At 38.9% G+C, this 25,973-nt stretch overlaps 1 protein-coding gene across 1 annotated transcript; it reads right to left on the reverse strand.

The window, feature by feature from the left end:
* Positions 1–25,541, reverse strand: blm (BLM RecQ like helicase). Its single transcript, XM_057837569.1, has 21 exons — positions 25,197–25,541; positions 24,084–24,724; positions 23,896–24,019; positions 20,311–20,411; positions 19,991–20,105; positions 19,274–19,917; positions 14,880–15,056; positions 14,691–14,809; positions 14,465–14,578; positions 11,643–11,741; positions 11,412–11,560; positions 11,239–11,345; positions 10,995–11,155; positions 9,217–9,412; positions 8,945–9,135; positions 6,296–6,440; positions 5,996–6,195; positions 5,736–5,931; positions 2,725–2,847; positions 2,452–2,644; positions 1–2,380 (listed from the first exon to the last, which is right to left on the reverse strand). Exons 1-21 carry the CDS (start codon positions 25,289–25,291, stop codon positions 2,191–2,193), a joined length of 4,080 nt encoding a protein of 1,359 aa, XP_057693552.1. The 5' UTR covers positions 25,292–25,541; the 3' UTR covers positions 1–2,190.
* Positions 25,542–25,973: the final 432 nt, after the last annotated feature.

The raw sequence follows: 25,973 nt of genomic DNA on the forward strand, positions 1-25,973 counted from the left end.
TAACACTTGCCTTTTTTTTAACCTCATGTTTATTTTCAAGTATCGACCGTTTCTCAGATTAATTGTATTATACAAAAAAAATGCAAAAATGAAGTATTTGTTGCTCAGATGCCCAAAAAGAGCAGTCAACATTTTTTAATAATTTTTGAAATTTAAAGATGGAAAATGTTTTTCAAATGTTTTTTTTTAATAAACAAATTTTAATATATATTGACCACTTTATTTTAATTAGAGATGTCCCGATCCGATATTTGGATCGGATCGGTCGCAGATATGGGCAAAAAAATGCGCATCGGTATCTGATCGGAACACGGGAAAAATTCCGATCCAGACTTCCGATCCAGTTTTTTTTTTTTTCCAAAGTCCGGTCCGGGTTTTCCAGCGCACCGATTTACATAACCCATTCCAGTTTTTGCTTCGGTTTCCCTAAAATCCAGTCCGCATTTTACGGCACACCTTCAACACACTACATTTACATTACCGTCTCCCAATTTACCGAGAGACTTTATCGGTAAAAATGACAGCTGTGTGGGATCATTTCACCTTAAAGGACGACAAAGACGAAGAGGCAGAGAGCAACAGTCAAGCGTAGTGGTAAAGCTGTAAGAAGTTTTAATGCAACCAACCTAATCAAGCATTTAGCGAAATAGCACCACAAACAATATGGCTACGTTCATACTACAGGTCTTAATGCACGAATCCGATTTTTTGTCATATCCGTTTTTTTGGCGTGCCCGTTCAGACTGCCTTTATCCATTGAGACCGTTCAAGTATTACGCATGCGCACTAATTCGCGGTCTGACACGCACTGAGCAAGACAACCCGCATGCGCAGAAGCATCAAAACAAATGACAAACGTCATCCGTCATTCCAGGGATATCATATTTTGCTTTTCAAAAGGAGGACACAAATAACAGACATAAATAATCCCCGTTTAGGCTTATATTCAAAGTTTATATGGATCGATAGCATGCACGCACGGTCCGTGCACGTCACACACACATAACGGGCAGTTTGCCCCGACCTCGGCCGTGTAGGCGATGTTGAAATATTGCTCACTTGGAGCAGAGAGAAAACTGAGCATTCTCAGGCTTATCCTCAACCCATTTTTATTTTTTATGACTGTTGTGAAGCCCAGCCCTTCCCCGAAAGCTGTGTTCACTGCAACCTAGGCGCTAATAACGCACAGGTGCAGCGCTACGGTAACGACTCTCTCGCTATTTGATGACGTAATTGCTGCATGAAATCCGATTTGCGGGACTGGACAGTACAGACCGCCGCGACAGTCTGGAAAAATGTGGCCCAGATCGGATTTAGACCACATACGAAAGTGACCCAGATCGGATTTGAAATGGTCCCGTTCTATGCGACTTGTCACGTTCAGACCGTCAAGTTAATGCCTCACTCGAGTAGGAAAAACACGAAAAAATCGGATTCGTGCATTAAGACCTGTAGTATGAACGTAGCCTATGAGTTTCTTGTTACCAACCGTTGGGTGTTATTCAAACTCACCTAATTCAGCTGGCTAGTTGTTATCAAGGGTACTAAAACCTTTTTCAACATGAGTCTGAGAACTAAGTAAGGAGGCTAAATAACTTTAACACATGCTCAGATAGTTCGGTATCTGTATCGGCCAGTATCGGTATCGGATCGGAAGTGCAAAACAATATCGGTATCGGATCGGAAGTGCAAAAACCTGGATCGGGACATCCCTAATTTAAATTTTTAAAAAATGAAAAAAAATTAAAGTAAAAACAAACAAACCATTTACCACTTCCTTTTTTGGTTGAGTAAATATTTAAGTTTTTTAAAACTGAAAAAGTGCAAAGGAAAATGAAAAATATATGACATACTTGTCATGCAGAGGCTAAAAAAAAAAAAACAGATTTTTGGACAAATTTTAGGTCAAATGTCTCTAAAAAAATATCTATCACTTGAATCTAATATAGTATCTATCAAAATAGTTAATGGATTCATTTTGGCAGCCTAGTTAGCAGAATACTGCCCTCCAAAGAAAACCTTAACTAGAATGTGGCCTGTGACAAAGATGAGGCTGACATGACCTAGATTCTAGATAAATTGGTCTAATTTATTGAACATTACAAAAATATAATCCAAAAAATGTACACTTTGAACAGCATAAATTAAAAAATTAAAAAAAAAAAGTAGTGTCCTGTGTTGAAATCTGCGCTAAATGTGAGAAAAAGACGGCTTGAGAAAAGGTCTCTGACTTTGAGGCTTCGGCAGCGCCATGAGTCCCGGCGTTCTTGTTGTCGACGAGTCACCCGTCGTCGCACCTCGGGACCCTCGTCCGGCAGACTGATTTCCGCCTCTGCCTCCCCCTCTCGAGGACCACGATTTATTGCTGCTGTAGCCTCGTCTGACGGAAAATTTTTAAAATGTTACGGAAAAATTGTGGGGTTGTAACAGCTGAGATGTCACAAAACACACCCTGCTGAACTGGCGCCTGCGTATCCTTTTCTCTTTTTATTGTATTTGAAGAAGGGCATTTTCTTCCTCTTCTGCCCCTGTGCGCCTTGGCTTCGAAAATAAGTGGAGGACTCATCGTCCCCGTTGTCGTCAGTGAAGCGACCTCGCGTTGTGTCGATCCAGCCGTCTTCTACACCTTCATCCTGTTGTTCGACTGTCAACGACACGCATTTTTGAGTTTCGAAAAATGCAATGTCAAAGAGGGCAGTCATAACAAAGAGCTGGCTCTTTTACCAGGATTTTGCCACTCCGAGTACTTTTCTAAGACCTGGATCACCTCGCCGCCGTACTTCTCCAGTTTGTCCTCAGTCACACCATCGATTTGTAAAAGAACCTCTGGGTCGGAAGACAACCTCTCTGCGAATGAATCACAAGATTTCTCATTAAGTCATACGTCCATTTGAATTTGTGTTTTCAGTGCCATTGAAGTTGATAGACACCCAATCGATTTCAACTGGGAGAGGCTGGCAGCAAAGGATCACTGCAAGCCGTCCTAGGGACATATCTCCACCAGCGGCTGTAATTTAAAGTCTCAGCGTTTAAAGTCGCTTTTAATCATAGCAGTGTTGTTTTCGTCGATGACGACAATCACGATAATATTTCGTCAACGAACAATTTTTCGTGATGATGACGAGCTAAAAACATGTCTTCGGAGACTAAAGTATAACAAGATGGATGCCAGTTTCCGTCTGACGAGATGAGAACGAGATAAAAATTTGCCAGTTTCCGTCATAAATTCACAATGTGTGACATTTCTTATTGTATGTGTAGTTAGCACGCATCATAACAGTGTTTGGTCATGTCACTTATGTGACGTGCTGCGACCCCCACCCCACAAACATGCTTACTCACCCAGACTCCAGACTTTTGTGAAACATGTCAGGTGCTGCTTGGTAAGTTTGTTTACTTATCTTGGCTAGATACTGCATGCCATGTTGCTTTCGACTTTAAACGTCTGTGCTGAGTGATCACCACACACTAGAGCAGGGCGGTAAACCGAAAATTTACCGTCACCGAAATTCTTAACGATGACAGACGTAATTTTGACCATGTCGGTAAATTCGGTAAATTAATAAAACAAGAAAATATAGTCTTTTCATCCCGCTTTGATTCTGTGTTGTCCGTCTATGTTCATTCCCCTTTAAGAAACCGTCAATGGGCTTACGTAGGGAGTCACGTGCTCATCAAGGAGCCAATCAAACAAAAGCCCAGTAAGCTAACGCTAGCAGCTAACGCTACAAGCAAAACGTGATGGAGTGTGGCTTAAGGGAGGTTCACCAAACTTTTAACCGACATTTAGTAGACTCTTGGTGGCATCCAGACGGGCTTTCACCCGCTGTCCTCCCTGCTGTTCTCACAATTTCCGGAGATGGTGCTTTCAGTGCTTTCTACTGGTAGCCAGGCTAACGCTAGCTAGCGGCTAACGCTACAAATGAACGTGATGTAGTCGGATAGCGGCTCTAACTTGTCGAAACGGCTGAACTTAATGAGTGGATTGGGCACGGACTGCATCTAGCAATTACTATGTGGCATTATTTTGTATCTGTCTGTGTGTGATTCCTCTGATAGCTTTTGTGATGGTAAAGCATTCAGCTTAAAGTACAATCCAACGGCGAAACTTATAATGACCGAGAAATGGCCCCAGCTTTTTTTCTGTATGTGCTTATTTCTGTGTCATTATTGCTATCATAAAATCTTAAGCGTTTCATTTGAAGAAGATCAATATAGCTTTAATGTGTGTGTGTCTCTCTCTGTTTGTTTGGGGTTTCATTTGTGCGTGCATTTATTAAAAAATGCACTGGGGGGGACCCTGAAACCATAATGTAAACACTTGTATTTAATAATTATGTCACAGCAGCCATTAACAAGTTGTCTTTTTGAAGTGTACTGTTCAAGCTGCAAGTCATTTGTGTTACAATGACATGTTTGCACAGGCATATTGATTTTGATAATGTACATTGTTCAAGTCATACACGCTGTTATAAATGTTCATACTTGAATTCTTATTGCTTACATTACATTTTTATAAACTTAATGTTTAGACTGCATATACAATTGTTAAATACAGTATATGAAATTGAATGCTGGTAAATAAATCAACAAGAAACAGTTAATCTGTATTTCATGCATTGATTCAGATTTTCAAATTATATAACAGTACGCTTGGGCGAATTTATCGTCATTTATCGTTATCGAGATAAATCTGCTCAATTTATCGTGATACATGTTTAAGGCCATATCGCCCAGCCCTACCACACACTAAATGTAACTTGTAGCATTAGCATAGCTTTCGCGTTGGCATTAAGCGTGGTGAGTGTCGTCTTAAACTTTTGGAAAACTTTTTACATCCAGTTCATGGTGCCCAGGTGAGTTTAATTAATTGAAAATATTGTACTGTTTTGCTGTTTTGTTGTGCTGCCGAGAGTATTATTATCATGAAGATAGCGCTGTCATTGTAGACGCCACAATTATGTGCTCGTTTGTCAACTTTCATTCGAAATTGTTGGAAACCTTTTATTGTTTATTCATGGACTAAAATTTGGAAGTTTATTGACGACAACATTTTCAGTTATTGTCGACAAAAACTAGACGAAATTTGTCTGTTTTCGTTGACTAAAACTAGATGACAAGTTTTCAAACGACTAAAATATGACTAAGACTAATAAGTATTTTCGTCCAAAAGACTAAGACGAAAATTAAAAGGGCTGGCAAAAACCAACACTGACCCGCAAAATATAGCAAGAAAAAACAGCTTCCTCAAACTCCTTTTCAAACGTCTCATTTTGTTATTTGTCTGCTGGTAATGCTTTCAAATATGTCCATTTCATCTCCTGCTAGCATACAACTACATGTAAAAAAAAAAAAGAGAGTTTTCTTCTAAAATGGACATTACCATTTTGAAACCAAGTCTAATTTATCATTTTCATATCCTTAATTTATCATTGCACATTCCTCTTCTTGCTGTATGAATAATTTCTCTACCTATAGCTTAAGGCATTTAATGTACATAACCATCTGCAATATATGTTAACAACCTTGTTTTAAATAATCAAATTTAATTTAATTTTCATTTCTTTATTCACAGTTTTATATGTCATTTTTGCTCGTTTGGACTTCTGGTAAGATGCAAACTGCATTTTGTTGCACTCTACTTGTATGCATGCAATAGCAATCAAGTTGAATCTTAATCTACACATCCAGTGACACTACTCTAAACTCCATTCATAGACATGTTTTGATATTACCAGATAACTTTTTCAAGGTGCCAGTGGAGAAGATGTTGTAATAGTGAATGCCAAAGGTTTTTCCCAGCTGCTTGCAGAGCTCCACCAGGTCCTTCAGACACTCCTGAACCTTCTGATCCCTTTGCGAGACCTTCTTTGTCACCGCAGATTTGTTCTTCCTGAAGCTAGAGGCACTCTCAGTCTCATAGAAGTCCAACTGCAAGGTGAACCCAATGTTAGGTGTTGTTTTTGTGCGTGAGGACACTTGCTGTTTGTTTAACCTGCATTTGTCCAGATAGGACGCTGAGAGCTTTTGGTCCCGCAGAGATGTAAGAAACAGCTTGGCCGCCGTTGGTAATGTAAAGGTCTTCCATCAGAATGTTTTCCAGCACCAGTTTTTTGAACAGGCGGTCTGCGTTGTGCTTGGAATATGCCCCTCCCATCCCAAACATGCCAGTCTGGATTTTGGCAGTTTTAGAACCTGAAAAATAAGATTGGAAGGAACAAAAATTGAGATTGTATGTCATGGGAAACAAACAGGCCACATTATCCATGTTGCTGAGGTCACAAATGAGCCCTACCAATGAAAATATCCACCAGCATGTTGAGTGTCAGGCGAGTCTGTTTAGCGGTCCTGCCAACCCTGGCTCCGACCTTCTCGCAGTTCTCCTGCACGAACCTTACGATCTGCTTCACTTCTTCAGTGACATTCTTCATCTTGTATTGCTAAAGATATTTAGCGAACATTAATACTGTATTTTTTGGCCTATAAAACCTCTTTTTTTTACCCCCCTTTCCCTCTTTCGACTCATTCCTTTATAATTATTGGCTCCGAGCATCACGGTGACGCTTTGGATGTGCTCAGAAATTCTACCTACTAGCACGACTGTTCTAAGGCTAACCATTATTAGAATAGAATCTTTATCGTCCTGGTAACAAGTACAATGAAATTTTGAAATTTTAAAAGAATGGATATCCACTTTGCTACGACGTGGCTCTTGGTGGAAGCAGCAACAAAGCTAGCAGCTTTGTTTAGCTTCAACACACAGTCAGGAATTTTATTGGTATATGCTCTATGTCTCTGTCTGATTATTGGTGCCTCAACAGAAGGATTCTGAGCTAAACATGGATGGTGAGAAATACTTCAGGACAGATATAAGTCAATCATTAGCTACAACGAGACTCCTATGGTAGCGCAGACCACTGCTAGCCATTTTCATCGAGCACTGAGGAGATTTAAATCATTGTAAATTTTAATAATTAGAGAAGGCTTTGTCTAACAACTGGTACCATTAGAGAAAATCAAGTTAAGGCTAGCAATGGGTGGTTGACAGACAGGACATTCACATTGCTATGCTAGGGTTAGCCATGACATCCCTTCGCCCAAGTTTCGTCAAACGCTATAGAGATTTTCAGAGTTAAAGTGTGTTTCACTTTTACTTTGTAATTATAGCGACATGGTTTTTAAAGTTAAGTGCATTTGTGGCAGTCTTGTTTTGGCAGCCCTTTTTATTTTTGTCTTTTGGGTGAAAATACTTATTAGTCCTAGGCCATGTCTACACATAGCAGAATATTTGGCAAAAATAACTTTCTACGATTTGGCCTATCATCCACCCACATAAGCACATTTTGGACACTGAAAATGAGGATTCTTAAACACTCTGTCCAAAGTGAAGATCTGCGAATTCTACATTTGTGGTGCCATCATGTGGACACTGATAACTGAAGATTTAACTGTGGAAATGTCACTGACTGCGACAAACTTTTTTTTCCTACGTCACACATGACACCAATGTTTACATCGTTTACATTTAGATCCAATTATTAGTTAGGCGCTTTTTACTTCCATTTATTTACAAACTCTTGCAGTGCTTCATATTGAAGAACAAATGCAAAGCATGGGGGTATAATGGACAATTATTTCTCGCGCATAGTGATGTATGTACTTAAAAACGAATGCGGTTGGCTGTGGAAGCTTTTTTTCCCTTTCTACAAACGTGCTTGTGTGGACATAATTATTTTTTTCAGGACGTATGAGAGCTGGATCCTCGGTTTTAAAAAACCCTGATAGGTGCAGACATGGCCTTAGTCATATTTTAGTCATTTCAAGATGTCGTCTAGTTTTAGTCGACTAAATCTCATACAAATTTCTTCTACTAGTAGCTTTAGTTGAGTTATTACTCAAAATGTTTTTGTTTGTAAAATTCAAAAGTTTTATTGAAAAAAAATAAAGGTTGCCAACAATTTGGAATGAACATAGACGAGCACATATTGTGGCGTCTTCAAGCACAACGGCAACTTTGTGATGATAATACACACTCAACAGGAAAAGCAGTACATTATTTTCAATTAAACCCACCTTGAAGTCACGAACTGCGAACTGTATGTAAAAAAAAATAAATTAAAAAAAAAAAAGCTGTCCGAGCGTTTAAGAAAATGCTCGCCACGCTATAGTTGACGCTAATTCTATCGCGAATGCTATGCTAACGTGAAGAGTTACATTTAGTGTATAATGATCACTCAGCACAGACCTTTAAAGGGTAAAGCAACATTGCATATTCTCTCTTGCCAAGATAAGAAATAAAATTGTACCAGTGTTCTCAAACAAGCACGATGGAGCAGCCTAGCTTGAAACACATCCTAAACTTCGGTGAGGAGAGTAAGGGAGAAGTGCAGCACATCTCCCCTAAATGACACGGCCCAAACACTGCTACGACGCAAGCTGACGTACTCCACGTACAATATGAAAATATAACGCATTGTAAACACATGTAAGAAACTACCGTATGTCACGTTATCGTCTCATCAGATGAAAAACATAACGAGACAAATGCCAGTTTAGTCTCCCAAGCCATGTTTTGAGCTCGTCATAGTCATGAAAAAAATTGCTTGGCGACAAAATATTTTCGTTATCATTCTTGACCAAAACAACACTTGTTTGTGGTTTCAGACTGGCTGTGAACACATCAGTGGAACTAGATGGAGCACATGAATGAGGATGACGTAACTTGGCGTGTTGATGTTAAACAGTTTTAAACAATCAAATCTTTGTTTTCACATATTTCTATGAAAAACATTTTTTTTTTTTTTTTTTTTTAAATTTGGACAGGTGGAGCTTACACATTGATTACATATCGCAATAACTTACATACTGATTTTTTTCAGGGGCACACTAGTGCGGAATTTAGGATACAAATATAAACAAGATAAAAACAAATTGTTGGTCTCACATTTGGCCGGCTACAGTTGTCACAGATGGCGTCAGGGTTCTCTTTACAGAAGCTCCTGTTAAACTTCATCTCTCCAAAGTATGCCAGCAGCTGAATTCTCCTGCATTCCATCATGTTCTCACAGAACTGAACCATGCTCTGCAGGTTGTTAAAGTGAGTTGCCTTTGTGTTTTTGTCACCCTCTCGATCCACTGTCATAAAAGAGAAGGAACAATTCCGATTTCAGAGCAGAAAATAATCACGTGTCGAATAAAACTGTTGGTTTCACGTACTGCTGATGATCCTTTTGATGCGGTGCACATCGGTGTAACTGTAAAACAGAATGCAGTGAGAGATCTCCCCGTCCCTGCCGGCCCTCCCGGACTCCTGGTAGTAGCCTTCCACTGATTTAGGCAGACTGGCGTGGATCACGTAGCGCACGTCAGGCTTGTCGATGCCCATGCCGAAAGCAATGGTGGCGCAAATGACCTGGTTGGGAGCACAGACATTTATTAAAGGGATCCTCTGTTTTTAAGACAAGTAATTCTTAAAAGATACATGTTAGTATGAATTATAATAATTTGACATTAAAACCCCTCTTAATGTTTTTGTTTTAATAAAGTTTGTAAAATTATTTCAAGCGATAGGTCGCCATTCTTGTTACGTCGCAGTGCGTGACGTCACTGGTCCCGTTGCCGAAATTCCAGCTTGTCACTCGTTAGCTTTCCCAACATGTCGTCAGTTCTACCCTTCCTATTTGAACCAGATCTGAAAAGTGAAGAGCAGGCCAGCACTGTCTGTCGTTCACAAGACGAGCTTCAGTGAAAAATGCGTGCAGCAAATACCTGATAAGACAAAAGTTGGGCAAAACTGGTGATGCGAGAGAGTCCTGTTGGGAAGTGCGGTTGGGAGCGAGAGTGTATGTTGTCCGGTTTTATTACCAGATATTCAAGGTAAGCATATTGCGTTTTCAAACTTATCCCAATATAATTATGTAGATTGTTAGCATCCAGAGCTGTCGTGCGCTTTACATACAGTATAGGCCAAAGGGCACACCTTGTGTAATCCATGTCTTGTACATTGTAACGGGTGGTAGCTAGGATATGTGTATAAAAGTACCAAAAAGGGGAGAAGCTTCCACTATGCACATTTATTTAATAAAAATAATATTTCCCCCTTGACAACTCTTCACTCGGGAGCTCAGCAGTACGTAAACACGCGTTCCCTGACGAACTCCCAATATTGTTGTGAGCTCCACGTCAGAGTCACTGTCGTCACTGTAGCGTGCCATAGTGCTTTAATTGTTTAGTATGATTTTGGGAAAACTCCCACGAAGAATAGTCAACATAAAAGATAGCAATAGTACTCCAAATCCGCGTTTTTTACTCACTCGAAGATCCAGGAATTAAACCGATCCCATGGCAATGTCGCAGCCGCGTCAAGCCGTCGATTTCACAAAATAGACTGATCCGAAAAGCTGCTGTTTGGGACCGACGAATAAAAAAAAATGGACAGATCCGAAACCAGTATTGCAGACGCAGTGGGACCGTCGGATCCAGAAAAAAGACGGATCCCTTACAACTGAGGATCCAGGAAAAATGTTCGGTGCGCTAGTTGTAACACGTGGTGGGTAGGATACATGCATACAGGGACCAAAAAGGGGGAGAAGCTTCCACATATGCACATTTATTCACCAAAAAAAATAATTCCACTTTGACCACTCACTTCACTCTCCTTGTTTCCATCTGACTGGAAATTGCATCCAAAAAGCAGCACATCGTAGCATTTTACCTGGCGAGTTTAGGCACCAATGAGCAATTGTTGAACACGAAAGATACCAATGACATCATCACTGCGAGCCAGCAAACCATGGCACCAACTAATGGTCAAAATATGGACTAAATATTATAAAATATTATAAAATATTGCCATTGACTTAACATTTTATGTGTTTCTTACAACATATTACAAGAGAACAATTGTGGTTTATTAGAGCCTACATGTATTTAAGTTAGAGGATCACTTTAAAATTTTAAGGAAATGTGGTCTAGGACAAAATAGATGAGCCAACCTGGCAGCCGTCCTGGTTGATCCACTTGGACTGCACGTATTCTCGGTCATTGTCACTCAAGCCCGCGTGATAAGACAGCGCACACAGTCCGGCTCGTTGCAGGCTTTCGGCCATATTGTCGCAGTCATTTCGGGAAAGACAGTACACTATGCCTGAATCGCCTATAAGACATGACGAGATAACAACATCAACAACAGCATTAACTTATTGGCAGTCATTGTCGGCAACAGCTGAGCTCATTTACGTGGGTAGTGCTTTTTGATCCAGGTGATGCAATCCTCGTCCACCTTTTTAGGTTTCTTGGGCAGTACGGCGTACTTCAGGTTAGCTCGGTTAAAGCTCATGGTGAAGCTGAAACCACAAAAAGAAAAGTGAGCTGCAGAAAAGCCAATTTTTTAAAGTAAGAAAATGACTGACACTTGAGGGCGTGTCATGTTAAGCTGGTGCAAAATATCTGTCTGCACGCGGGGGGTAGCCGTAGCGGTCAGGGCCATCATGGGCACTTTTGGGAACTTCTGACGAAGTTCTTTCAGCCTCTTGTAGTCTGGACGGAAGTCATGGCCCCACTAAAACATTGACGCTCATTTGGTTCATTTGTCAAGGTGAAAAAAATTAAATCAGCTGGAGTATGAAATAGGAGCAACGCACATGACTAACACAGTGAGCCTCGTCGATGACGAAGCGAGAAAGAAGGCCTCGCTCGTACAGGTTCTGTAAAGCCGAGATCAAACGGTTGCTGGCGCTGACCTTGAAGACACAGAGAGGTCAAGCATGTCAATCAACAAACTTGACAGTGTTTTGAACAAGTGAAAATTAAGACTTTTTAAGACCACTTGGAAGATAATTCTGTCATTTTCGGGGAAAGTTTCCCCATCAACACTGGAAATAAAAAATATGTACTTTCTAACAATGTCATAAAACATTTATTTGCAACAGAAAGTTTTTCCTCACAGTTGATATTAATTAGATGTATATTACCGTCAATGGCTGGCAATTAGTTAAATACAATGGGAAAAAAACCACAACTTTAGAGTGTTAGTGGGAGCCATAACCAGTGTGCGTTTCTGTATGCCCCACAAAAGGTTCAGCAAAACCTTTCAATATTTCAGTCTGTGTGTAGTGAATTTATATTAGGGGTGTTCGATATTGGAAAAACTGACAGTGTGACTTTTGGGGGGTTTCCAGATATATATTGCGATATTAAAGCTAGACGAATTTTCACCAGATGACTTGAATAGCTCTGTTTGGGAAGACTTTGGTGGATCACTACGACCAAATTGTATTCATTAGAGATGTCCTAATCCGATCACATGATTGGAAATTATGCCAATAGCGTCATTTGTCAGAGGATCGGAATTGGGTGATAAGGATCGGGTTTTTAATTTAAAAAATATATTTAATTTTCTGCTTCATGCTCGTACAGCCTCTTGCCCTCCCTCCTTCTAAGCAGTGCGACCAAACTGTTTTATTGGTCATCAGTGTAGCTGGTGTTTGGTACTTAAAGTTAACGATGATTGACAGGTTTGTAGCTTTTATCTGGCCAGGGACACTGCAGTAGCTCTACGATTAATGGCACAAATGTGTTAATTAGGGGTGTGCCATCTTAGTCACCCCACGATTCGATTCGATTCGATTACGATTCAGGGTGCTATGATTCGAATCTTGAACGGTGATCACGGTTATCACGATTATCGATGCATCGTACATTACTAATTGATAAAGTAGACGAACAAATTTTTGTCCATCATTTATTTAAAATATCCTAAAAATTCAACAGGAACGATGGAAACATGACCATACAACAAAAAGCTGTCCTTAAGCTGCTTTTTTATTTATTATTTTTTACAGGAAAGTGCAAAAACATTCACCATTTCAAATGGCGTACTTATTTCACTCAACAATACAATAAAATTTACACAGGTGGAATGAATTCCACATTTTCTGGAAACAGTGTCTTTAGAAATAAGCCTTCTTTTAACCAATATGCTTTGTTTTCACAGATTTCTTTACTATTTCGTATCTTCGTAGTGTTACCGCTGTACTTAATCATGGTTTTACACGTTATGCATATGAAATACACATTAACAAACTAGCGAATTTGCTAAGTGCTCGGCGCTAACTATTAACACCTCAAAAACGACAACAATAAAGGCTAAACAGTACAAGAGGGTTTGTGTACTCAACTTTTATAGACACAAACGGGTCTTAGCAACACACTCAGGACATTTTTTAATTGACATGACTTGAAACTACAGCTGGAAATGTGAAAGACGAGGAGCAACGAACTATCTCACTTCCCCTCTCGCTCTAAAATAATAACGTGCGCGAGCGCTTCTGTGCCCGCCTGTCTCATACACAAATGTATTTTTTCAGTCTTTTGAAAAAGAGTAAATCTCTCACTCAGTTATGTACAAGCAGCATCCATTATAACGTGCGTGCGTCTGTTAAAGGTGTGCGGGCGGCAGATGTGTCTTGAATTTCGTTCAGCGTTATAAAGTTATGAGGGAAAATCATCGTTTTCGAGCCTTTATGAATCGTAATTGAATCGTCACGTGTCGAATCGCAATGCATGTTACAATCAATTTTTTGGAACTCCTCTCGTGTTGATCATCGTTAAGCTTGCTTCTAAAGTACAGTCCGAAATGTGCTGTGGCAACTCATTCATTGTGTAAGTGAGAGGCCGTTCTTGGCAGCGTGAGCGTCAAAACAAAAAAATTCAACTTTTCGGTATTGGCTCTGGACTTGGCAGAATCTCAAAAATCAGGTGACTCGGATTCGGGTGCAAAAATAGGCGATTGGGAAATGCCTAGTATTCATATAATACCGTTTAATCCAAGCTAAGGGGGTTTATCTGTGAATGATGAAGATTGGTGTATATCCAGGAAGCCACGTCTCTCCACAATTGCTGATTTTAGGAAGAAAAACAAAACTTTACAGTTAAAAAAAACTAAAAAACAATCGAAAATCCTGCGACTATTGCGCATGCGCACATCACTATGTTCAAATGATGTATCCTGCAGGCCTAATCTATATTACATATTAGGGCTGAACAACACGAAAAAAAAAAAACCTGACATTGCGACTTTTTGGGGTTGTGCGATATATTGCGATATTAAAACTAGAGGAATTTTCACCAGATGACTTGTATAGCTCTGTTTGGGAAGACTTTGGTTGACTCACCATGACCTCATTGTGTTCGTATAATACCATTTAATCCAGGCTAAGGGGGTTCATCTGTGAATGATGAAGATTGCTATGTAGAAAAGGGATCTAGGAGGCATGTGTCTGTAGTTGCTGCTTTTATGAAGCTAAACAAAAGTTTGCGCGTTCCAAAAAAAAAAAAATCTATACACCGGTATTGCACGTCCTGCGATGGGATTAGTGCACATATCACGATGTTCAAACGGTATATTGTGCAGGCCTATTATACATATATTTAATTCGGATACAGCTGTACATAAAATCATCACCTTCTCCGGCGTGACGTATAGTAGTTTAATAATGGGATCCTTCCTGGAAAGCTGCATGTATATTCTTCCTGCTTCGCCGTCACTTTTATCACCAGACAGGCTCGTCGCTGGAATCTAAAATAAAAATAACAACTGCACTTATCTTTTAAGAAAAAATCATTTAAAACTGCATGCACAACTACTATACGCTGTTGGTTGTGAACATTGTGACCAACATCAAACATACATCTAGAGAAGTGAGCTTCTGGACTTGATCCACAATAAGCGATTTTAGTGGCGAGATGACCACAGTGACTCCCTGGGACAGACAGGCAGGAAGCTGGTAGCACAAACTTTTACCACCACCTGTAAGCACACATTACCATTAAATTATCAGCTATCTTCATTATCCTACCTAATCTTTTTAGGTGCATACCTGTGGGCATGAGCACAAACTCGTCCTCCCCAAGGACAGCGGCATTTATGGCTTCGAGCTGGTTGAACCGAAACTGATGGAGACCAAAGCGCTTGTGGAAGATCTTCATCATTTCTTGTGAGTGGGTGAAGTTGAAACCTCGGAAACGGTCGTGCGCCGGGTTTCGGAAGGTTGGTTCTGCAATGGAAAATGCCATCAATGGCGCTGAAACGATCGCTAGAATTGTCTGATTAATTACTTTTTAACCGATAACCAGGGGTGAAAGTGGTTAGAATTTTTTGCCGGAACTCCCCAACTTGAAGGTCGTCACAGAGCAAGAAATTGTATTTATTTGTTCATTTTTTGGGGGGCGGGGGTGGGGGGGTGGGGGGGAATACTACAGAAATGCAAAGGAAACTGTTTTGATCAGTTATTTCTATAACACATACAAAAACACAAAAACTGATTTTCATTCAAAATTATAGTTTTTCAATGATTTGCAAAATAAAATTTAACAAAAACAGCTACAGTATAACACCAACCTCCATCTCCTAATTTTTATTTTCCCTCATTTCCTCACATACTAAATGCCAAATCTCAATTTTAACTACTTAAGAACATGGTATGTATATTAAAATTTAAGATCATGTAAACATTTACTTTTTGAGTTTTTTAATAATACATTAAGAAAAATAAGAACAAAAGACTTATATTATGCAGAGTGAAATGGAATATATTTTGAAGATTGCGAAAACATTGACTTTTTTAAATCATAAGGAAATGAATAAGTAGCCTAACATAAATGAACAAATATAAGTCCAAAGTGCACATTGGCAGCCAAGATGTTCTGAACCTGCCCATCAGAGCAAATAAAACTAAATATGATAAATAAGCCTCCTTAACTCTTTGCTTGCTCTTAAAGATTTGATCCATTTTCTGTTGCTTTTTTTTTTTTTTTTTTTTTTTGCCGTTTCAGAAAACATGCACATTTGAACCAATTAGAGCTAACTATCTCTGGTGATCACACATCAGTATGTCAGCCAACTGAACGGATAAATGACTCCAGGCGTTTTGCTTTGCTGCGTGCATTCGCACATTGACGTGACTCGTCATCGTCACACTCAGATAACTGCAGCAGCTGGGGAAACCTCCATGCAGTCCGTGGAATAAAATGTATAATAAATATCAGTGGAAACGGATTACGCTACACAAGCACTTTGTTATGCTTGTTGTTAACACTTGTGCATGTAAATCTGATGTTGGTAGATTGTTTTCTTCTTGGAGATGAAATGCATGTGTGACAGCTTTGTATTTTTTTTCTTTCTTTTTTTTTTCCACATAGCGTTTTGACAGTTGCCGTCATATTTTCGGAATCAAAGCACCGTATACAGGAACAGCGTTCCGGCCCTGAATCTTATACCGGAACTGCGTTCCTAACCGTTCTGGCCCACTTTCAACCCTGCCGATAACCCGATGTTGTCCAACTCAAAAATCCGATATCAAACAGATACAGATATAAGCGGTCGTGGACTTATAAGTGCGGTCTGGTCACCCACACTTCATGATATGACATATTTTGTCTTATAATCATGGGACCATTGTTCATCATATGACGTATTTTGTCTTATAAGTACTGGACCATTGTTTTATCAGTTAACCCCGCCCCCCAGTATTATAACAGTCCTCTGAGCTCTGCTGTGCCAGAGCATCGTTGCACTCCGTGTGTGATGGATGTTCTTCTTGTGATCATAAGGAAACTATTTAAAGACTGGAGTGAGAGCCTTTTTCTTCTAAAAACAAGGAGAGAACAGATTTTCTCCCCTGACATAAGAACAGCCTAATTAGAGGATTAGAGAAATTAGAAGCTCAAACCCAGCAAAGGGCCATAACAGCACAACAAACCTAATATGCAAAAAACATGGCAAAAAAGGATTAAAAAACAACAATTACTAATGGATGTAAAACTAATCAGAGGCCGCTATTTCATCATGCATTACCGTCCAACAGCAACCCCTGCTGATAAATTTCCATTACTGCGGCGGGGAACTATAAACCATAATCCATTTTGCTGGGCTTTTCCACATATTATGTATTTTATTACTTTTCTTAGAAATTATTTCTTTCTGGTGATGCACTAGTTATGTGATGACTTTATAATTCATTATTTTTCATTTATTGTTATTTGTATTTGAAAACCATGAGTGTTAAGGGTCTTTCCTCTGTTAACAAATCCCAACCGTTTAGACACACCTTAAGGTCACTCTTGGCATGCTGTTGTGGTAAACTATGACCAGCCCATGCAAAGGCAGCAAGCTTGTGCATTGTTATATAACCTAGCATACTGATGCAAAGCCTACTCCTATATTTATTGATTAGGGCTGCAATTAACGTTTACAACCATAATCGATTAATCAGACGATTAATTGGATAAACGTCACTTTTTTGAAATTACCTTCACAATTTACCTTGTTTTAGGCATGTTGTAAGTAACAAGGTAGACAAAACGGATGACTGTCTTTCAAAAATAATATTTTATTACAGCTTCCTGACTTAACTGTAGTCTATAACCGTATTGATTATCAAATTCGTTGGCAACTAATTTGTTAATCGACTTAGATTATCGATTAGTTGTTGCAGCCTTATTAAGACGCTAGATTAGACAACCAGATGTCCGAAAATTGGCAGAAGTGTGAATTGTTGCTTTCCAAAGTAAAAGTAGATTTTTGTTCATGTCCTACTTTGACTTTGCAAAAATATATTGAAGAAACCTGATATTAACCATTGAGAATTTATGTGTTATAATTTCAAGAATTTAGACAAGTTTAAGGTGAAGAAGGTCCTAAATGATTGTTTATCAAAATAGTTAATTTGCTAATCGATTAGTTGTCGATAAATCTATTAATTGTTGCACCTCTATTACGATATTATTTCAACTAGTGCTGCAACTATTAATTAACTCGAGTAATTCGATTAGTAAGAAAATTTGAATTAAATTTTGCTGCTTCGAGTATTCGTTTAATTAAAGTAGCAGTGTAATGGTTCGTTTTGAAAGTGTTTGCATTTAGTTTTATTGATTTGGGTGGATACACTGCCCTCTAGTGGCAACAGTGAATATGACATAACTCATTTCACATGGCTGAATCCAGCTCCTCCCTGTTAAGACCACCATAAACTACGTTGTTGTTTGAGCTAATGTTTTCGTTAATGCATTCGTAATTTAATTCATAGACATATTTAGCCGTTTTTTTGTGGGAATATGTGTATGAACCATTTGTTAAGCGCATTATTTAAAAAAAAAAAAATCTGCATTTTATAGCATTTAAGCTGGCGGCTTTTTGCTATGTAAATTACCCAATTGTTCTTTTGTGTCATTTAGATCCTCATTTATGTATTTTTTATACAATTTGAGGCTCAACTCAGCTATTTTAAATTGTTATGTTCCTTATCAGATTACTCGATTATTCAAACTAACTAGTTCATCGATTAACCGACGACTAAAATAATTGATAGCTGCAACTCTAATTTCAACTGTTTTTATCGGCTCAACATTATCAGGTGACCAATAGTAACTAATGATTAGAAGTGGGAATCTTTGGGCACCTAACGATTCGATTACGATTCAGAGACTCAGATTCGATTATAAATCGATTATTGATGCCCCCCCTTCCCCGCTTTTAATGTTTTGTACATTAGTTCCAAAATTTTTCAAAGTCCCCATTCTGTATCAGCAGCTTTAACAGACATTCAATTAATTTAATGTTGTGAATCGACCGTTAAAGTTGTTCAAATTTCTCCCGTTATTCCATAATTTCCCTTCTTTCTACTTTCAACATATCAAAGTTTTAAAAATGTTTCATCATTTAAAGATTGATTCAAGTAAAGATTTTGCCGATTTAGGAGTATTTTAGATAAAAAGCTAATTAAGTTCGCGACAACAGAGCCTTTAAGAGAAGTCTACTGCTTTAAGATGGCTGCTGTTTACTAACGCCGTCAAGTCTGTCATTTCGCATCTAGTTCTCCAATACATGTTCTAACGCCGCCGTCGTCTGTCATTTTGCATCTAGTTCTACATAAATGTGATATCTACCGTAGCCGTATGCGGCCGTATGTGTGTAGCAACTAACAACTGGGTGTTATTTGTAGCGGCTGTCGGCCCCAGTCAGATTTTTTTTTTTTTTATCTAGAGCCATGAGTTGAACATGATATTTACTCTCGGTCCGTTCCTCATTGCGTCCCGAAGACCACACTGAATGTGTTTTAGTTCCGCTTTACCTGGTATAATTCAATAACCGGAATTTGGATGTTTGTGAATCGTTCTCGAATCTTCCACGGCTGAATCGCGAATAATATAAGAATCAGAAATTTTGCACGCCTCTACACATGATCATTCATCATCAATCCTCTAGGGGACTCACCAGGAGAGAAGATCTTGGCAGGTTTGGGAGCAGGTGTAGGTGCTGTGGGTTTCTTCTCCCAAACGGACTTGCTCAGCCCACCTTCCTTTATAGCCATCGGTCTGGGAACGGGGCTCTTCAGCGGCTCGGCGGGAATTTGGGGTTCATCGAAGTAGTCCGGGAAGTCAGAGTCATTCCAGTCATCGATGTCCAAAAAAAATTCATCAGGCTCCACGTATTCTGCAACAGTGAAATTTTCCAGTAGATTGGATTTGAGCTGTGTTGAAGTCTCTGTCTTCTTCTTGGGTGAGAAGAAAAGCTCTTCACAACCCACATCCATGATTGTTTTCTCAACACTGGAGACCTTGTTATGCGTTTTGGAGCTTGATGGGGAATCACAGATGCTCTCCATTTCCACTACAGATTTCTGGCCATCCTGGCAGCGCATTGGTTTTTCTTTAATAAGGCTATCAGAGTGATCAGAGTCACAGTCCAAAAATATGACAGGAGAGCTGATCTGAGGGGTCTTCCTTTTAAGCGTGGGTATAAAGCTGCTGGATGTATCAGAGGAAGCTTTGTCTTTGAAGCTAGGTTCAGATATCACAGTGCTGTCAGGCTGCTGAGTCTTTAGCAAGGCATCACCACCAGTAATGAGAATCCGTTTTCTGGATGTAGACAAGGGGTAAGGGCTGTCAAATTGGGATGGGACTTCATAAAGAAAAGTAGAGTTGCACCCACCTTTGGGCCCTCTTTAACAGCAGCTCATTCCCACAGGACAAGGCGATGAGCTCGTGTTCAGGGATGGAATCCACCAAAGCACAAATAGACTCCATGATGCTAAAGAGTTGATCATCTGTGAGGAAATATATACGTATACTGTATTGATATTCTTTCATTAAGTTGTAATGACAAAATAAAGGGTTCCATCATTTTTTTTTTTTTTTTTTTTTTTTAAATCAAATCACATATTGTTTAGATATGCATCAAACCGGCCTTTTGCCAAAGATTCCCAACCGTGTTCTTGGGCATAAAAAACAAAAGGTAAGTAGCATTCTCACTTGTCTTGTCTGTTGAGCGCTCATTGGAGGCTTGGTGAGGGATCACGCTGGACACTTTGGACTGCGAATAATTATTGCTTTCAAATTTTAATTGCTTGGATCTGTTAAAAAAAAAGAATCAAATCAGTATCAGATATAAAAAAAAAAATCATCACGATATGAGCCATTTTATACAACAATATATAGCCTATAGTTGGGACGAGCGATTTTAAGATTGAGATTATAGTTTGAAAAATAAAATAAAATTGAGCTCGATCCGTGATCAGCAGATTCATATTTAATGAAACATAACGTGGTACTGATGAAAACTGATGAGCTTGGAAAATTTTGAACAGTCCCTCAAAAATTATCCAATGTTAATGATTTTCAGGATGTTTATTAAACTCCAGTTGAGGTAAACTATAAAAGTAAACACACACTAGGAAAATTACACAAACCGAGCATTAAAGTACAAGATATATATTGTTTTCCGAACATGCCCGCTAACTTAATTCTAATAAACAATGATAAAGCCATTCAAGCGCTAAGAAAAATTAGCATAGATTTGCCTTATTTAATCCTCAAAAGAATAAATATAAATACAAAAACGCCTCAAGATTTCTTTTTATAGCGAGAAATATAACAACACTTCAAGGCATAACTAAGCTCTGAGCGTAAAGTCAAACACTTTTTATTGTCTCAGTGGATAATCATTTTCTAATGTAGTACTGGTTATGTTTGTTCACCACCTCATATTTTACATATGAATTTTCATTTACTGATTGTGATTTTGGATATCTCAGCACTTAAGGCAAGTATGGTATAATCTCATAATACCAGTGTTGTTTTCGTCAGCGATGACTATAACGAACACATTTCGTCAACGAACAATTTTTTTCACGACGATGACGAGACGATAATGAGCTAAAAATGTTTTTGGCGACTAAAACTTAACGAAACTAATGCCAGATTTCATCTTATGAGACGAGAACCCGACGAAAGGGTACCATAGTTTTATTTTATTTTTCATTTTATGTGTAGTTAGCATGCACGTCACTCATGTGATGTGCCAGTGTCCTATCCAGTATCCCCATTGCTTGTTTTGAGACACACACGGTAAAATTTGTCTTCTTATTTTGGCCAGAGAGAATATGAAATGTTGCTTTAGCCTTTCAAAGGCCTGAGGTGAGTGACCATCACACACTAAGTGTAACTCGTAGCATCCGCATTAGGTTAATAGTAGGGCTGTCAAAATTATCGCGTTAACGGGCGGAAATTAATTTTTTAAATTAATCACGTTAAAATATTTGACGCATTTAACGCACATGCCCCGCTCAAACAGATTAAATTGACAGCACAGTGTCATGGCCACTTGTTACTTGTTTGTGTTTTATCGCCCTCTGCTGGCGCTTGGGTGCGACTGATTTAATGGGTTTCAACACCATGAGCATTGTGTCATTATTGACATCAACAATCGCGAGCTACTAGTTTATTTTTTTTGATTGAAAATTTTACAAATTTTATTAAACGAAAACATTAAGAGGGGTTTAAATATAAAATTTCTATAATTTGTACTAACATTTATCTTTTAAGAACTACAAGTCTTTCTATCCATGGATCGCTTTAACAGAATGTTAATGTTAATTAAATCTTGTTTATTTATTGTGATAATAAACAAATACAGTACTTATGTACAGTATGCTGAATGTATATATCCATCTTGTGTCTTATCTTTCCATTCCAACAATAATTTACAGAAAAATATGGCATATTTTATAGATGGTTTGAATTGCGATTAATTAATTTTCAAGCTGTGATTAACTCGATTAAAATTTTAATCGTTTGACAGCCCTAGTTAATAGTCCTCCTAAACTCCGGGACAACTTTTACTTACGTGCAGTTCGTGGCGACTGAGCGGGTACAATTAATTGAAATGAATGTATTTTTTTGCTACTGAGTGTGTATTATCACCAAGTTGTCCTTGTAGACACTACACTATGTGCTGGTCTGTCATTGTTCATTTGAAATAATTGGAAACTCTTATTTTTGGAGCAATTTTTTAAATTTTACAGACATTTTTTTTTTCCTATAAGTCGACTAAAACTAGACGAAATTAGTGTTGAGTTTTCGTCAACAAAAACTAAACGAAGACAAACATTTTGAAATGACTAAAATATGACTAATACTAATGAGTGTTATTGTCCGAAAGACAAAGACTAAAATGAAAATTAAAAGGGCTGCCAAAAACAACACTGCATAATACTGTATATTAGAGCTGTCCCGACTTGTCGACATAGTCGACGTCATCGATGACGTAAATCCGTCGACGAGCACAACATCCCGTCCACGGTTAATGAAGGGTTAAAAAAATATATGCGCGGAAAGTTCAGAATGTCGGATGCTCTGTATGCAAGCGGGGAAAGCGGCACAAAGCCAAAAAAGCACACCAGAGTGTCCAAAACATTGACTTATTTCAAAGAAATAAAGGAGGGTACACTCTTGTGTCCTGTCTCTTCACTGCCAAGCTTGGCTGCACGTCGGCCGTGAATAAACACCTCAAGCGTCGTCACCGTTTGTAAAAAAATGTTTTTGCATTTTTTGTACACCAGAGGGTGCTGTCGCTTTACTAAATAATAATGTTTCATTGACAATGGGCCTATAAGTGCTATTAGTATTGCTAACTGAAAGGTTTATTTCATGTTATTGTTTATTTTATGGTATAGAAAATTATATAACGTTAAAAGGTCATAAATATATACAGTATATACAGCGATTGCACTCAAGGAAGAGATTGTCAACGATAAGGTAATAAATTAAGGGAAAGGCAATTCATATAGGCAATTCATTGATATATAAATGAGGTTTAAAAGGAAAAAGGTGAAAAGTTTTCGTTAATTTCTAATTGTGTTGTTTTATTTGTGTGCACCGTAGCTCTTACAGTGTGATTACATCAAGGATGGAATAAAAGTTGTAAACCATCAGTTTAAGAGACCATCTTTTCAATCGGGATGCTACACTAGTTAATTCTATCAGCATTTGAAGTCATTGTTTATTTGTGATTTATTATTGTTATTTACGTGTTTATTTGTACTTTAGTAAGTAATTTAGGTGTTCCAATATGTTTTTTGTGAATTGATAAGCGTCAACAAAAATTTCATTGCTAAATTAGTAAACAAAAACAAAAAAAACCTTTTTTAAATTATTAGATTAGTCGACTAATCGTAAAAATAGTCGGCTGACTAATCGGGAGAAAATTAGTCGTTTGGGACAGCCCTACTGTATATTATTTAAATTGACTATAGTGACAATTACAAAATGTACTATCTGATAGTACATTTTGTAATTGTCACTATAGTCAATACCGACAAAATGGTATTTATCGCCCAGTGCTAAATGTTGCTACTATGGGAAGGGTGAGACAAACACAGAAGGAAACACTCAGCTTTAACTCATTGGTTAACATTGACAGTGATAGGGGAGGCTGACGGCGAAGGATCGCTGCCAGCCTTCCCACTAAAAATGGATTGGACGTCTGTTGCTGTCAATGTCACTGATGAATAATCATTAACTACCACCTCTCCCAATTTAAATGGATTTAGCGCTCACGTTAACTCCACAGGTGATTTGCTGGAAGAGCTCTCTGGAGATGGTGGTATGTAGTCGAGATCATCTTCAGGCTCAGAGTTGTCCTTCAACTGAACTGACTTTGGGTCAAGCCATTTTTTATTTTCTGAGGAGAAAGGTATATTTTTAATGCACTAATGCAAAAACTGCAACTGGAAAAAATGTATTACCTGTCGTGGGCTTGTCATCTTCTTCACTGTCACTAACAACAGATTTGAGATTAACTGGATGACGTCTTCTTGGTGTATTAATTGGAGAATCATCCAATTCTGTCTCAGATGGCTCAACTACAACCGGATCAGGTATGACTTCAGCTTCATCTAGTTTTAGTCGACATTGCCCCTCTGTAGATTCTGTTTTCCCTTCAGCTACAAATGATCCACTTTCAGTCTTGCTTAAGTCTCCATTAAATGAGTTATTCTTTTTTTTCATCGGCATTTCAAAGTCATCCATATCATCCCAGTCATCGATTTCTAATCCCAGTGATGTGTCCAGATTCACTGGGGTGCCAGATTTGGGAGGAGATGGACACATTTTGCCAGAAGATGGCAATAACGTGGGACTCTGAAAGACTGGAAGGCCACCTGGGTTGATGTCTGACTTGCATTTGGAACTTGTTGAGAAAAAGTTGTTGATTTTGTACTTTTGTGAGGGCGTGGACTTGTTTGAAAACGTCCCCACAGGTGGAGTCACCAAATTTTTCTGAGGGATATTAATATTCCTGCTTGCAAAAACATTTGGACTGTTTACCTTGTTTGAGGTTTCTGTCAATCTCACTCCTGAAGGGGACTTCCTTTTAAAAGAAAATGGCCTGGAAAAGGCAACAGGAGAGAAATGCCACGTGAGTCACAGTTAACTCATTTACTGCCATTGACGAGGATAGAAGTCAAGTTCATTTTGACAGGAAGGGTTGACAGCGAACACTAGCGCTACAAAAAGGACCATTCAATGCCTATTATTCACGAAATGTCATTTTCGCAAATGGACCGATGAGAGTATCATCAGCTCGTTGGAAAAATAAGAATAGGCGAATCAGTAAAGCATAGAAGCGATTAAAAAAGAAAAGCCCGCGCACAAGCTGTAACATTGTGCGCGTATCAGGTTTGTAATTTACATGACACAATTAGCAAAGAGAACTGTAGCTTGCACAAGATGGATGGCTTTTCTTCATTCTAATCAAAGCAAACACGACTATATTTATTTCACGTTATCTGTGACGTAAAAGAACTACTGACAATGTGCTATTAAGCAAAGGATACTTTCGTAAAGGAATTTCCACTTACCCCAATTTAGGTTTAGTTAGAGAACGTCTGCTTTGGGCGATATTGCTGTGTTTCGCTAGCTGCTCCTTCAAATTATTCTGAGGAAGACTGGACATATTGTTGCTAAAAAGCGGAGCTAGCAGCAAGCTAGCAGGGGAAACAGACCACACCAACCTCACCCTTCGTTCGGAACTACGTTAAGAAAGTGGCAAACTGCCACCAAGGCACGCCCAAAGAGACTGTCGCTTATTCTAAAAAATACAATTGTGAAATAAAAGCGGGTGGTGACCACAGTTCTTGTCGCGGAAGCAAAACGAAGGGAAATGTGTTATTAGAGAAGGCGCCCAATTGATGCGGTTATTTTATTGGTCGAGGGTGTTAACGTGAAGGATTGTGGGATATGTAGTTTGAAGAACGTTACCTATGCCCTTAAACATCATATATGTAAGTGTAGATTAGTGTTGTATCGGTCGCGAACGATTCGTTCTTTTTGAACGAATTGTTTTGGTGAACGAGACCGAACTAATCATCATCTGCACTGATTCGTTCTATGAAGGTGGTGCTTGTTCGCTGCGTGGGAGGGCGTTAAGCAAGCGGCAGCGTCTTCTGACATCGCACACGACCAATCAGACGCCAGCCTCATCGCGGGCAGGGGAGGGACCGGAAACAGAATCAGGGCGTTTGTCACTCACGTCCACGTGTGGCCAATAAGCAGCCAGCGTGCAGGCAGGGGGGCAAGACTGAGTTTTGTCACTTCCCGTTCAGTGACTCGGTCCTCCGGTTCCTGACCTAGCTTGC

The sequence above is a fragment of the Corythoichthys intestinalis genome, chromosome 5 (genome assembly GCF_030265065.1).
Source record: "Corythoichthys intestinalis isolate RoL2023-P3 chromosome 5, ASM3026506v1, whole genome shotgun sequence".
In the NCBI taxonomy this organism is placed as follows: Eukaryota; Metazoa; Chordata; class Actinopteri; order Syngnathiformes; family Syngnathidae; genus Corythoichthys; species Corythoichthys intestinalis.